At 37.0% G+C, this 15770-nt stretch overlaps 1 protein-coding gene across 1 annotated transcript in view; it reads left to right on the forward strand.

Annotated features, from left to right (window-relative positions):
* Window positions 1-2942: 2942 nt before the first annotated feature.
* TMX3 (thioredoxin related transmembrane protein 3) overlaps window positions 2943-15770 on the forward strand; it is a 22476-nt gene continuing 9648 nt past the window's right edge. Inside the window, exons 1-11 of the mRNA XM_015818250.1 lie at window positions 2943-3024; window positions 4503-4560; window positions 5547-5586; window positions 6174-6297; window positions 6664-6709; window positions 7037-7117; window positions 9701-9800; window positions 10511-10588; window positions 13519-13585; window positions 14476-14574; window positions 14934-14991. Of these exons, the coding sequence (XP_015673736.1) occupies window positions 2979-3024; window positions 4503-4560; window positions 5547-5586; window positions 6174-6297; window positions 6664-6709; window positions 7037-7117; window positions 9701-9800; window positions 10511-10588; window positions 13519-13585; window positions 14476-14574; window positions 14934-14991 (797 nt within the window). The 5' untranslated portion in view covers window positions 2943-2978. The remainder of the gene's footprint in view (window positions 3025-4502; window positions 4561-5546; window positions 5587-6173; window positions 6298-6663; window positions 6710-7036; window positions 7118-9700; window positions 9801-10510; window positions 10589-13518; window positions 13586-14475; window positions 14575-14933; window positions 14992-15770) is intronic.

The following is a 15770-nucleotide window of genomic DNA, read 5'->3' on the forward strand; positions in this document are numbered from 1 at the left end:
AAAATGTGTTGAAAAATTGAGTCAGTCACATGATCTGCTTAATGACCGGCATAGCATACAAGTGTAAATTCTGGCTCAATTATGGTTATAACTCAAAGACCACTGTAGTGTCTATTTGTCTGATTTCCACAAACTCTTCTGCTGTGTAGTTTGTTGAGATGAAGCACACACAAAAAAGGCATAGTCTGTGGTTAGTTGATTGATAATTGACAATTGATAATCACAAGATCAATTATCGGTATGAAACAATTACAGTAGAACATGAAGATTTCTTTTTAACCATAATGCAGTTATTACCACAAGATGTCAGCCTAACATAAAGAATAGAGAAATAAAAGTCCTGGTGATAAAGCTAGAGGAATAAAATACAACACATTTTAAAACAGTAATTTGCTTTAGAATATTTCAGGTTGTATGTATCTTGATTACCATCAATTTAAGCAATGTATGATTGCTTAGTGTGATTAGGAAAGAATGGAAAGAAAGATATAATCAGAGAAATATAAATGTTTAAGAGTTTTGATACAAAGTTGAGCTACTATATGTACAAAAGGACAGAGGTCCCCAACCTTTTGACACCAGGGACCGGTTATGTGGAGGGAGATTTTTCTGCGGACCGGAGGGGGTGTGGTTTTGTGTGCTGCCTGCAACCTGTGGATGGGGCTTTCCTTGTTTGTGCAGACCAGTTGCTGGCATGCTGTGGCCCGGTACTAGTCCACGGACTGGGGGTTGGGGACCCCTGCAACAGGAAACAATATTTTGACAGCCTCAGCTGGGGAATGAAGCATTCATATGGTGGTGGTGGGGGGTGTTCTATGAATATGGTTTTATTCTAGATGAAACTTGGCTCAAAAACAGTAACTGTGAGAGGGACCTTGAAGTCCTAGTGGAGACTACTTGAATATGAGCCAGCAATATGCAGCAGCAGCCAAAAAAGCTAATACAATCCTGGGTTGTATAAACAGAGGCATAGAATCAAGATCACGTGAAGTATTAGTACTGTTTTATAAAACCCTAGTAAGACCACACCTGGAATACTGTAACCAATTTTGGTCACCATACTGCAAAAAAGATGTTGAGACTTTGGAAAAAGTTCGGAGATCAACTAAAATGATCAAAGGCCTAGAGAGACTAAAACATATGAAGAACGGCTGCAGGACTTGGGTTTGGCTAGTCTAAAGAAAAGAAGATATAGGGGTGACCTGATAGCAGTATTTGAGGGGCTGCCACAAAGAAGAGGGGGTCAAATTATTCTCCAAAGTACCAGAGGGCAGGATAAGAGACAATGGTTGGAAACTGATCAAAGATAGAAGCAACCTGGAATTAACAGTAAGGACAATTAACCAATGGAACAGTTTGCCTTCAGAAATCGTGGGTACTCCATCAATGGAAGTTTTTAAGAAGAGACTAGACAGTCACTTGTCTGAAATGATATAGGCTCTCCTGCTTGAGCAGAGGGCTGGATTAGAAAACCTCCAAAGTCCCTTCTAACTCTTTTCTATTCTAGGCATATATAATGTGGGTTTTTTAGAAAAAAAAATATTTTATAGCCATTTGTATAATAGTGAGTAGCAAACAAATTTGTAATATGTTATAACTATTTCTTGTTAGATTGTGGGATGGTATTATGAATACAACAGTAAAGAAACTTTAAAAAACACAAGGAAAATTTAAAGATTTCTAGCAAGTTTTTTCTAAGTATTAAACAAAAATTGCAATATTGAAAATATACATATAAAAAGTATGCAATTTTGAGAGGAAAAACAGAAGGCTGTGTATATTCTTTAATGAAAGGTGGGACATGTATCTAATAAAAAGTTATGGAATGTGAATGGAATTTGAAAATTTATGTCTAATGATTTTTGAAATAAAAAAAATTGGTAGTACTGTGCTACCATATTAATTTAAGAAAATTCCACCATCCAACTTCAAATTATTAAGTTGAAATTTTATGCATGATTGTATCTTTCCAAAAACTATATTAAAACTCCCCAAAAGTGATTGGGAAAAATCACCTTTACCTTAAAAAAAAATGTTGCGTGCGCACAGAAAACTATTTTGACATCTAGAACCACATTTGAATTGGGGGTGAAAAATGACAAAAATCATCTTGCAATACAATAATTGGGTGATCATTTTTCTAATTGTGACACACCAGAATGGAAACAAAAGTTAGATAAGTATGTCAGAAATTGTGACAGAAATAGTGACATATTTAAATTTAAAGTCTGGACTTGAAACTGTTTCAGCTAGTCTTTATTCTATTTGTAAAACAAAACTGGAATTCTGTAATCTACACCATTGATCCTTCTTACCTAATATTATGGAGAACCAAATAAAATATTGTTCATCCTCACCTAATTAAGCAATCGGCATAATAAGAATATATTGGCTACGTATTTCGGCTTGAAGATGGAATTTGTCCCTTATTTTTTCCAACATGATTTTATTCAAGAAAGGGATAACGTGTATTTTTCCAGAAACCAAGGTATTGCAACAACTAGCTTAAACCCAGCATTTCAACTCGGCCAGAAGTTTTGACATTTAAATGCATTTGTCATCGGCTCTGTTCATCAGATCAGAACTTGCAACTAGGGTAGAAAAGAGGGAACTTTTAACTTTTTTGCCACTGCAGCTTTCAGGAACATGATAATGGCTGACAAGAGCATTTCTTTTCCGTGGTGCCTGAAATAATTCCCCTAATACTGCACTAAACTGCCAGAAGAGCCAGAAACAGATCGGCGCACCAGAAGACATCCCCCCCCCCCCCAACAACAAAGCATAACTCTGAGCTATTGTCGGGGCATCGCCTAGCAACTGCCCCGCCCACTTCCAAACAACGAAACAATCGTGGAGGCTGCTGTGGCCGCCGCCGCCGCGGCGACCGTGCGCATGCTCCAAAAGGCAAACCCGGGGTGGGCGAAATCCCGTTTCCCCTTCCGGCTGATGGTTCCCTCTGTCTACCGGCTCCTGTCAGGATGGGGGCAGTGAGGAAAGAGCGGTTGCGCTTGTTGTGGGCAACAGGTACGATTGCCGCGGATGAGCTTTGAGAAGGCGAGGGCAAGTGTCCCGGCCGGTGAAGAGTTGGCCGGAGCGCAGGCAATGTCTAAAGCTGCTGAAGAGGGCTGGGGTGGTGGTGGTGGTTTGTAGGGGGGGGGGAGGTGTGAGGAGGCGCCGGAAAATGCGAGGGGGGAGTTGCGAAGAGGAATGGGAGGAAGAAAGCCCCCCCCTCCGCCCTTCCGCCACCTCTCTTGGAAAAGGAGGCAAAGGGACGAGGAAATGGCCCCGAGCATCGGTTGATGCTGCAGGAAGCGGATTGAAGGCGGGGGGGGGGGGGTGGAGGGGAGAAACGAGTACAACTCTGAATAAAACGGATCTGCCGCGGAAGTCCGGAGCCTCAAGTGGAAGTCAGAACAGGGCCCCGGGGGATGGGTGTGTTGGCCCCCTTTGGGGTATAGGACTCTCCCCCCCCCCTTCAAATAATAAGATGTCCGAAGGGATCCGCGTGCGTGGTTGTAAATACTGGCAAACAAGCCCTGGACTTAGCTTTCTTTTTTTTCCTCTCCCTCTCCCTCTCGAATGGATTACTTTTTAGGCCAGTGTTTCTCAACCTTGACCATTTTAAGGCATGTGGACTTCAATTCCCAGAATTCCACAGCCAGCAATGCTGGCTGTGGAATTCTGGGAGTTGAAGTCCACATGCCTTAAAATGGTCAAGGTTGAGAAACACTGTTTTAGGCGAACTATCTATCCCTTTTTTGGGGGACAGGCAGCTGTCTCTCTCTGCCGTTTGGGTTGAGAGAGATGGAGAGGGATTGAGGCTCCGGCCTGAGGCTCCGGCCACCGGTCTGAAAGAAAAAAGCTGCTTGCATCTTGCTGCTTGTTCAAAGAAGCAGGGAGCCAACTTTCTCCCTAAAAATCCTAAATTAAAAGAAGGCTGTTTTGAAATATGCAGGTGGTCCTTGACTTGCGACCACAATCGAGCCCAACATTTTCGTTGTTAAGTGAGGCATTGGTTAAGTGAGTTTTGCTCCATTTTACGATCTTTCTTTCTTGCCACCGTTGTTGAGTGAATCCCTGCAGTTGATAACTTAGTAACCCGGTTGTTAAGGGAATCTGGCTTCCCCATTGATTTTGCTTGACGAAAGGTCGCAAAAGGGGGATCACATGACCTTGGGACACAGCAGTGGTCATAAGTATGAACCAGTTGCTAAGCATCTGAATTTTGATCACATGACCACGAGGCTGCTACAAAGGTCGTAAGTGTGGAAAATGGTCATAGTTACTTTTTTCAGTGCCGTTGTAACATTGAACGGTCACTAAACGAACTGTTGTAAGTCGAGGACTACCTTATGAGAAGTTAAGGGAATTGGAGGAAAATTGTTCCTGTGGCATTTTGGAGTAGAGCTGGCTTGGGAAGAAAATGAATGTGTAGGCTTTAGTGTATATGAGATAAGACACATTATATTCTACTTTTTTCTTCTGCCAACTTTTTCTTCCAGCATTTACTACCTTTATACTTGCCATAGAGGCATTGTTTGTGGAAGACTTAGATGAATCGTAAGTATGTAGCATTTACACAAATTACGAATTTAGAGATTCGTTACAAGTTATGGTCATTGTGGCTCTTTTGAAACAAATACAATGGAATTAGTGCAATTAGTTATTTCTTCAAAAGAAAAAAAAACAACCCTTCCTTTTGGTCTATAAACAAATTTCAAAAGTTTTAAATCAGAAGCTTAAGACTTTGCAGGAGTCACAGTTTTAGTCAGAAATCTAAAAATTCCAACACATGAGACTTGACAGATTTTATTTTAATAGCAGCTCCATAAACAAGATCTCAAAAATAATATCATTCCTGTATTGGGTAGAGAATTTGAATAAATATTCTATAAGGTCCCGTTGCACCATGTTATTCTATATTTCTATTATTGACCCAGGATGTGGCACTGAGATTGTTTGGTTCTCTTGGTGGATAGCCTATTCCTAAAACTAGATGTGGGAAGTGCTACCCATTTTATTTTTAAGATTATCTTTTTCTGTTTTACATTCACAATAGTGAGGGAAAACCAAGTTCTATAATATGTCTAACTCTTTAGGAATAATATGATTTGTATACAGTCTGTTCATTTCATGTTATTTATATTGTTGCATAGTGCCTACTGAATTGTAGTTATGTATTAGGGTTATAATCCATATTACACAGTAAGCTTGAAAGAGATCATTTTCAGTGCACAGGAATGGAAAAAAAGCAAAGTGAAATGGTTGTGAGGCCTGCTGAAAACTTTGAAAGCAGCATGCAAGCCTGGAAAAAGACATAGCTGCTTTAATTATTTGCCGAGAGATGCTTTGCCCATCAAATTTTCCAGAAAATGTTCATAGCTGTAAAGTACACAAAATGACATTCTAATCAATACCAAATTCTGTGAAATCTTTGTGTTTAAAAAGGTGATTTCTCACTCATCATTTTGTTATGACCTAATGTAAATATCTAGACAAATATCTAAATTTAGTAAGAATGTTTATTGGTTATGCATCTTTTATAGGTTTAAAGAGAAACGTAAAGATGACATTTGGCTTGTTGATGTGAGTAACAGAGTTGTTAAACCTTTTAAATATAATTTGCTTTATTTTTTTTTTTATAGTTCTTCTGTGATTAGCCTATCCTTTTACAAAAGCAGAACATTCAATTAACAATAAAAACTCCTTTCAATGAAACTCAACTCTTAATGGCTCATAGTCATGTTCATGTAGTTTTCTTTGGCAAATATGGAAGTGATTGGCTGTTCCTTTATTAATCTTATAAATGCAGTACAATTATTCTGATTAAGAGTTGATTTTATAAATCAAGAGATCTGATATAGATTAGCACTGTAGTGTTACATGTGAAGCAGTGGTTTAGAAGTCATTGTTGGAAGATCTGATATACTATTGTTAAGTATTTATTATATACTTTCCATACTGAGATGATCTATGGATTGTCTGTTTACATTTACAACTTTACTTTGCATATGTATTATCTTGCGTAGTAAGATCAAGTATCTTGCTACTGCACTTCAAAAAAAAAGTATTAGTAGTGTCCTTCTAACAAAAAGCATTTTTAAAGGAACAAATAGGAAACTGCCATTCTTTATTTGTAGGTTAAATTCTGAATGGTTATGGTTTGTTCATAGTTCTATGCACCTTGGTGCGGCCATTGCAAGAAATTGGAGCCAGTGTGGAATGAAGTTGGTAAAGAGATGGGAAGTATTGGGTCTCCAGTAAAGGTTGGCAAGATGGATGCAACTTCTTATTCTAGTAAGTTTACTGCCAATGTATTCCCATGTTGTATAATTTATAATTTTGGAAACTAACAAAAGCTCAATTAGTTATCGCTCCAAAGTATTGGTAATTAAAAACTTAGTGCAGCATATTAATTGTCTAAATCAGTTACTCAGTAAAACAATACTTTTTAAGTTTATAATTCCTGTTCTGTATTATAGTTGCTTCCTATACTACTAAATCAGTTACTCAGTAAAAGAATACTTTTTAAGTTTATAATTCCTGTTCTGTATTATAGTTGCTTCCTGTACTAGTATAGTTTGGAATATATGAATTTGTCAAAGAAAAATCACATGCTCAAATTTTTCATTTTTACCTGTTTTATTTTGCTTCCTTTGGTAGGCATTGCCTCTGAATTTGGAGTTCGAGGCTATCCAACAATTAAACTGTAAGTTGAATATTGTGCTTCCTGTATTACAATATGTGTGCTTTATAATGTCTCACTTTGTTTCTTAGAAAAAGCTTTGCAAATTTGTAATAAAACTTAAGCCAATCTTTCAGGGTTTTTTTTTTTTTGCATTAGCTAAAAGGAAACTGAAACTTTATGAAGAGTCATTTCTCTTTACTGTTCCTAAAGTATGTTTTTAAATAATATTGCTACACTAAGGTTATCCCTTATAATTGAATTCCATATGCAGTGCTTTTATTGGTTATTATGAAGTCTAAAAAAATCTAGCATTAAATGTATTCACTGGTTTCATGTCTATTTATTTAGCTTGAAGGGTGACTTGGCATACAATTACAGAGGACCAAGAACCAAAGATGATATTATTGAGTTTGCAAATAGAGTTGCAGGGTAAGTATTTATGGGCTCAGTCCTGTCTAGCATGTAAAATAAAGAGCTGCATTGGAAAATACTGGGGGAAAAAAACATTGGGAGTATGTCAGATCATGCAACCAAACTGGCTCAGTATTATAATTAAAAGGCAACCTTTTTAATTTTTCACATTTGTATGATTCCTTGGGCATTTGGAACAGTAGTTTTCTCCACTGCAATCCCACATTTCCCTAGTTTTATTTAATAGCCCTTTGCATTCATTTTCTTGTATAGCTCTTAATGTTCTGGAGCAGAGGTCCCCAACCTTTTTGACATCAGAGACCGGTTTCATGGAAGACAATTTTTCCATGGACCTGGGGTTGGGGGGGGGGGAGGTTTCAGATGATTCATTATATTTATTCTAAATTTTCTAAATAAACAATCAAATGAATAATGCACTTTATTTATATTATTATTACTACATTGTATTAGATTAGACCAGTGACTTTCTGCTTCTAAGAAAGTGGGAAGGAAAAGAGACAATCCTAAACTCAGCCTTCCAGCAAAACAAACCAAAGACCCAGCACGTTGAGGAAGTGCTGAGAAAACCATTCAAAAAGAGAGGGAGAGAGGGAAGGAGGGAGGGCGGGCAGGGGAGAGGGAGGGAGGGCACTGCGCAAGCCCAGCAGCCTTGGAAAAGGTGCAGATGAGAGAGGTATTCCCTTGAAGACACAGTGCTTAAGGGGAAATGTAGCTTCTCCCCTCTCCCCTTCCTCATTGCAAGCGGGTAGGAGCACGCTTGGCTTGCAAACTTGAAAGCTGCACGAAGAAAGCGTAAACACACACACACACACACCAAATTAAACCACGAAAAGCAGGCAGGAAATTGCCAAAACATGAGGCACCTGCAGCAGCATCAAAATAAAAGCAAAAAACTCAGAGTGCAAATGACAGATTCCCTTGAAGATTCAGTGCTTAAAGTGAAAGGTAGCTTCTCCTTGCCCCTATTTACACCCTGAAAAAGCACCCTCACAAGCACATACCTTGGGGAGAATCCCCCTCCAATGAGGTTTTGGGGAATCCCCCATTGTATGCTGGGCTGGCGCACACTTGCCTTGCAAACTTGGAGACTTGCGCGAAGGGCGCACGAGCCCAGCTGGGGTGCTGGGAGGGGGAGAGGAGGAAAGTGAGGAAGAAAAAGCAGCAGGAGAGAGAGGAAGCAGGAAGAGGAGGAGGAGGAGGAGGAGGAGGAGGAGGAGGCAGAAGAAGAGAGAGCACAAGAAGCAGAACTCTGAGCTTAAATGTTGCAAGCCAGTTGCAAGCGCAGCCACTGGAGAACCTTTGCACTGAACAAGCCGGCTTCTGCCCTGCCAATCTCCCGCCCCTGCCCAGACCCCTGCAGACTCTCCGCATGCCTCCAACTGTGTGACCTGGTTCCTAACTGGCTGCGGCCCCGAGGGGTTGGGGACCCCTGTTCTGGAGTACAAACTGTTCATGGTGGAAGCCAATCCTTTTTATATAATTGTAACTGTGATTAAACATAAGGATTTGAGAACTTAAAGCAACTATTACATGCATTAGTTATTTCAATGACTGTTTGTGGTTATAAATGAAAATGAAAGGTTATTGTTGCCATTTAGAATAGTTTAATTAACCTCTTTGGGATATGAAAGATTTAAAAAATAAGATTCAAAGAAATAAATAATCCATTGAGTATGACAAACAGAATATTAGTTTAAAGCTTTAAAATATGCTATATTCAGTATTAATGTATCTGAATCCATTTCCATTACAATGATGTGTTTACTCATAGAACTTTTAAAATGATGGTAGCAATTACTGTTCTAACATAGTTGAAAGCAAACTTTAAAAACTTTTGCCTTTTTCTTTAAAAAAATATTCTAATGGGCAGTAGTGTGATGAAATTGCATAACTAAATCTTCAAATGTTTTTATGTTGCCTTTAATAATGATGCAGTTGTAAAAGATAGTTACTGTGGTAAAATAGGATAGGATGATGAAATATTTGCTAATAACTTCTAGATTCTGGACTGCAATGAGTTCTGGTAAGATTTTATTTTCAAAGCTAGTCTTTTGGTTCTGTAACCACAGAATAGTTTGATAGTTTTCACAAAGTGTACTATAAGTGCTGATAACTGCTGAGCATTGTCCCTTGATAATGAAAATGTTTTGCTTTTAAATGTAAATATTAACAGCATCTTTAAGCATATGAAGTTAACACTGTGTTTCTCTGCCCACCCCTTCATATATACATGCATTTTAATTGTCATGGGAGTCTTCATCAAGCTTTAAATAATACAGTTTAAAAAAATTAAAACCTTATCAGTTTTAGGATAATTATGTTATTCAAAGTGGGGTTGTTGGGAATCCTTATCCTCTGAAATATAAAAGAACTCTAGGAATAGCACAGGGGTCTTCAAACATGGCCCTTTTATGACTCGTGGACTTCAACTCTTGTTGGCTGAGGAATTCTGGGAGTTGAAATCCACAAGTCGTAAAAGGGCCAAATTTGAAGACCCCTGGAATAGCATTTAAGAAGCAGTTCATTGCCTTTTACTATTGATGTTGATCTTTTGTTGTTTTCCCTATCTTTAATCTGCAGGCCTATTATTCGAAATCTCCCTAGCCAACATATGTTTGAGCATGTTCAAAAAAGACATCGCATATTTTTTCTGTACATTGGTGGGGAATCTCCATTAAAGGTCTGAAACACTGATAACCACAAATATTTGTTTTGTTCATTTTACATGTAGTTTATGGGTTTTAATATCTATCTCCTAATAAAGTTCTGTATTGCAGAACTTTGCAAACTGGTAGAAATCTACTTACAACAGCAACGTCAAAGGGACTATGTTCCATTTAACTGGATAGAAATCATGAAACTGGGGTAATACTTGAACAGCCACATTCAGAATTCCACATTCTTTTTCTTTTAACTTCTAGAAAAAGGCCACTATAGAGTTAATGACTTGGAAAAATTAAAATGGGCTGGCAGTTTGTGATATGCAATTCACACTATGGAAATGCAAGGAAAAAAAGGAAATGCTGTGGTTTCCTGTAGTATTTATAATAATATTGAAATGGGGAAGTGGAGCTATCTTATTGCTATACTGAGATACAATAAATGTCAGTAATATAAGATGAAAGAATTAACATAAGATTGTTTTTGCTTAATATACCAGAAAGTTGGATAGAAAAAGGATGTGTTTTTTGATTTAGCAAAAGAATGGGGAGATATATAAAAGATATATTTATCTGTGATCGCTTGCAAATAATTCTATAGTTGGAGTGGCAAAAGACTTGCATTAGTTGAAACATGAAATTGAACTAAAATAGTAACTTGCTCTGTTACCAAAAAAAGCTTATGAATAAACAAGAAACGCATTAAAACTACCCATTTGTATTTTCACAGGAAAGATACATAGAAGTTGCTTCCGAACTAATTGTTTATACATACTTTTTTTCTGCCTCAGAAGAGATACTACCTGAGGTAAAATAATAACAATTATGATGATGTATCTGATTGAATACTTACTTACTTGAGAAATACCTCTTATCCATTGATAATATACCCCTTACTATTGATAGTAGTTTTAATGAATGCCAGGTAGAGTAAGCATTTAAACCTCCCACTATTAACTCAGCCATTGATTGTCTGTTTTTTATGATAGAACCTAAACTTTCTTCATTGGCTGTTGAGTTTACATATTATGTTAAATTCTAATTTATTTTTACATTGGTTTGTTCTAATTGTGGTATTGATGGTGGTTATGCAACACTCAGCCACAGTGGTTGGTTTATATTGCTCTTAGTCAAATCGCATTCATGATTAGTGCAACCTGTGAATCCAGGTTAGGTAAATGAAAATATTACAATTAGAGAGTTGAATTATACATTTAAAACTTAGGTCTCTCTTTTTCTTAGAACAGTAAAGGATGAGGAGTGCAAATGAGCTTTGTCTTTGCACATAGGGTTATTATGAAAGTATTGGGAATTATATCCTTGTTGCTAACTGGCAACCCAATAATTTATGTTTATGTCTGAATGTAAGTGAATAGTCCAGCCAACATTGCCTGCATGATCAGTTTAGTTTTAAAATAGTAGCCTTATTTTATTGAATAGATGGACATTTCGCAGAACAATACAATACAGAAAAACAACTTTCACTGAGAAAAAAAAACTACTCAAAATTTAAAATACCAAATTAAACAAAGGTGCCAATTTTTTTTTTAGAAAGTTGAAAAAGTGGCAGACTAATCTTAATCATTGAAGGAGAACTTTCTTCAGTTTGGAAGTAATGTAAGCAAATGACCTTTTGTCTGAATTAGAGAAATAGCTCTCTATGAAAAATAAATATCCTCAAAGGGCCTTCCTGCAGATCTTACTAACTGTGTAGGCTCACGAGACAAGTCATTTCTGAGCCAGGCTTTCAGCAGTTCATTATTTTAAAGGTGAAGAACAGCTTAAATTAAGCCTGGAAAACAATTCATCTTTATTACCACCTCCCCAAAGAAATATTTTACAATCTAACTTAAGTATCTCTGACTGCTTTCTGCTTTTTATGTTTTTCTTACAAACTAGGGGAAAAAAAATCTATGTTTTACATTGCTAATTTATGTGAATGCAAGCACTTTACCTTTAATCATGACCTTAGTAAGAACAGGACAATATTCTTATATTCGTGCAAGTTAAATTATAGCCCCTTCACATATACTTGATTATTACAGATTATATAAAGACATGGTACATCTTCATTAAAAGCATTTTCTCTATTTATATTTTGATGTGGCAAATTAAAAAGGACATCCTGTCACAAAGATGATTAATATAAGCAGCAAAGAACTGTTATTGTTTTGTTTGAAAGCACAGCTGAATTGTTTCTGTTTAAAGTATTTATAGTGACTTTAGTATACCCCGAGGCTTTATTATATGAGGAGAAGTTATGAAACCTGATTCAGACTCAAGGGATCATCGTAGCTCTTCATTGCTCGAGAGATCATTCTGCCTTGGGTTCTGGTAGTTTTTGTTATCTTCAGAGTTTGAAAATGAAAAATTGGGATAAGAAAAAGAATTGAGATGCAAATTTCCAAATTTGATAAAAGATCCAAACGTACTTTTCTTCAGAATTTCTTTCTATTAAGAGCAACTTATTAAACATGACATTTAAACATCTTTTTAAATAGTTATGCATAAACTAGTTTCTTTGCTTAATTTAGTACTGGAAAAATGTAAGCAAAATATTTATGAATTGAATTGTCTTTTTAAAAGGCACATCTGGGTCTTCTTTCATGGTACATTGCAAATATATATTTTTTTTAATTCCTTTTTTCCTCTGTTATAAAATCAGCCTAGTTTTTCCTTGATTCAAGAGAGGAAGAAGGAAAAGAAGGGACACAGACGATAACATAATTTTTATCATTAATTGCTTGGTTTGTTTTTTTTTTTAAAGTAGTGACTTTATGTATATAATATCCATAATTTAACTAAGAATACTTTTAAAAGATTAATAAGGGAAGAAAAACAGCTGTCAGAAATGTATGTTTAATATATGTTTTAAAATCTATTATAACTATTTATGAATTAAAAATAAAGTATTTTGCCAGGCATCAAGGAAATGATCAGGTGCTCAGGCAGTTGGTTCTTTGGGAGATAATAAGCACACCACTAAATAAAGGCATTTTAAGCTTGATTATTAGCTCAAGCAAACAGAATTAAAAATATAACATAAAAGCATGCATACCAAGCAAGATAATACCCAAATACCTTAAAAGCTGCCAGGAGCTCCTTAATAATGACAGCAGAGATACCACAACTGGGGGGGGGGGGGGGCAATTTGTCAACAGTACCCAGAAATGGGTTCCTTTGCAGGAGCTCTCCCATAACAATAACCCCGTAGTTTTTATCAAAACGGGCACCATGACTTCATGGCCCTGCTAAGGTCAGGAGACTGCCAGATCTGACCTTGATTGGATGTCTCATGACTCTGGGATGGGAACTGAAAGTCTGAGACTTTCACAGAGGGCAAAACTTTGAAACTATGTGAAGATTCCTCACTCTTCTCTTTCAGCAAGCGAGAGAGAGAAACAAGCAGGCTAACTCAGAAGAAATTTTAAACTTCTAGACTTTTCATAATATGATGGAGAAATAAAAATATGTCTCTAAGTCCTCGAAATAACAATGGTTCTTTCACACTGTCACTAGATAAAGTCAACTCAGGGTTTCTTTAAAAAATTTAGCTGACAAAGTAAAGATTTCAGAGAGACTACTTCTATTGCCACGTTTCTTTACTAAAGTATTAATAACTGGGGAATGAAGTTAAAAATCAATAAGTATAGTTATGTATAGAAAAACATAGACTCTGAATGTGTAAAGACAATTTGTCATTAAACTATTCTGCTTTTTTTTTACCAATTTTTTCAGCATATGACACTCCCTGAGATACCAGCTGTTCTAGTCTTAAAAGATGGAACTTACTTTGTGTATGATGGTAAGTTCACCGGGTCTTATCATAGATAGATGTTTATGGATCTTAACGTTTGTATCCACAGTTATCTTTTTTTCTTTTTCAAAAACGAGCTTGTTTATTTGGCACTACACTGTCCTTTCATATTTAAAAAGATTCAGAAGCAGTGCAATGTTAGGTTAGATTATTTGTGGATTACCTGAGAATTGCTAATATATGTGTGTGTAGGTTGCAGCAGGCTGGTGTGTGCTAAGCAGGTCAGGTGAAGTTAGTACTTGAATAGACACCAGGAAATGTATGCCATGCTGAGAAATAAAACAAAATCTTGAATTGCTGCAGTAGAACAATGTGCCTGGTTTGGTGCATATTGACCAGTTTGGTTCCGTTAAAAAAGTTCACTTAATGACTGTGGCATTTGCTTAATGATCGCCAGACTGCTTAATGATCGCTACAAAAAAAAAGGTGTTCAGATTCTTAGTATATTTCAGCCATTTATTAGAGTCTTGGGGGGGGGGAGGAAAAAGTAGGATATTTTACTCTGTATGTGATCAAGTGTGTCTCTTCTTTATGGGAATGTGTAGTCCGGCATGGGGGAGGGGGGCTGCTCTTCCTCATAAGAATGAGGACTGACAGTTTGGAATGAGGGGTTGACCTGCAGGCTACATTTGCAATATTGCTTTACATTCTTCACTCCAAAATGATTAGTGACAGTTTGAAATCTTGCAAATTTTGACAGCACCAGCAATTTCCAGTAAGCCAGTCCATATCTCACTTTCACTGGTGGAGCACAAAGCTTTGAACTGTTGTAAATGGCCTTTATGTGCTTCTAATATATACAGTTGAACTTAGCAGGTAACTCTTGATTAAGTATATCTTTTTCATTTTTCTTACTTTCTCCCTTTTCCCCCATAAAGAGTATGTAGATGGTGATTTGTCAGCCTGGATAAATAGGGAAAGATTTCAAGGGTACCTTAATATAGATGGATTTACACTCTATGAGCTTGGAGACACAGGTAAGATGAGAATCTAGTTGTTCGCAGATCTGTTTTTGATTATCTTTTCCAGGATCTTCCCAGATATTAATGTTAGACTGATTGGTCTGTAGTTTCCTGGTCTGTTTCTTTTTCTTAAATCTAAGAAATATTTTTCTATGTGGGCTTACCAGTGGTAATTGCGACCAGAAACCATGCCACTACACAATGCAGTGATAAATAAAGTTTGGATTTTTTTATTGTTAATTTTAATCTGTAATTTTAAATTTTTACATTTTGTTTTTTAAATTTTTTTATTGACTATCTTGATTGCTGATGTAAAAATAATGATAGAATATAAATCAAAACAAATTTGCATTATGCATCTCACTTTATTTTAGGAAAACTTGTGGCTATTGCAGTTATTGATGATAAAAATGCTTCTGCAGATCATGCAAGGTAGGTCCAGGGGTTTTGTCTTAAAATATGAATTATTATTTTAAAACTGATGTTGAACTCTAAAAAAAATTGAGTTTGTGTAGCAATAGCAATAGCACTTAGACTTATATGCTGCTCCATAGTGTTTTATAACACTCTCTGGGCGGTTTACAAGTATCAGCATATTGTCCCCAACAATCTGGGCCTACATGTTACCGATTTTGGAAGGATGGAAGGATTGGTCAATCTTGAGCCCCATCAAGATTGAACTCCAGGCTGCGGGCAGAGTTAGCCTATTCCTACTGCATTCTAATCACTGTGCCACCTGGGTTCCTGGTATATAATATTCATAATTTAACTATCATAATAAGAATACTTTAAAATATAAATAACAAAATAGGTAGTTCTTGACTTAAAACCATTTGTTCACCAACCGTTTGAACTTATGGCAGTGCTAAGCGAAAGGATTTACAACCCGTTCCTGAAGTTATGGCTGTTGCAGCGGCCCCATTTTCACATGATTAAAATTTGGGCACTTAGCAACTTGCCCAAACTTAAGACCACAGGGGTGCTGCAATTCTCCCCACCCACCTACCAACCTCTGCCCTTTTCAAAGGGCAGTTGGAGGGCCAGCCGAACCGAATCCGCTCGAACACAGGTAAAGATACATCTTAGATCTTACCTAGTGGCGCTGAGGGAGGCTAGGACTAACTACTATGCCTCACTCATCGCGTCATCAGATAACCGCCCTGCCGCCCTCTTCAGGGTGACCCGCTCCCTCCTTCAATTGGAGGGGGGGG

Source organism: Protobothrops mucrosquamatus, unplaced genomic scaffold (genome assembly GCF_001527695.2).
Source record: "Protobothrops mucrosquamatus isolate PMUCROS unplaced genomic scaffold, P.Mucros_1.0 scaffold707, whole genome shotgun sequence".
NCBI lineage: Eukaryota > Metazoa > Chordata > Lepidosauria > Squamata > Viperidae > Protobothrops > Protobothrops mucrosquamatus.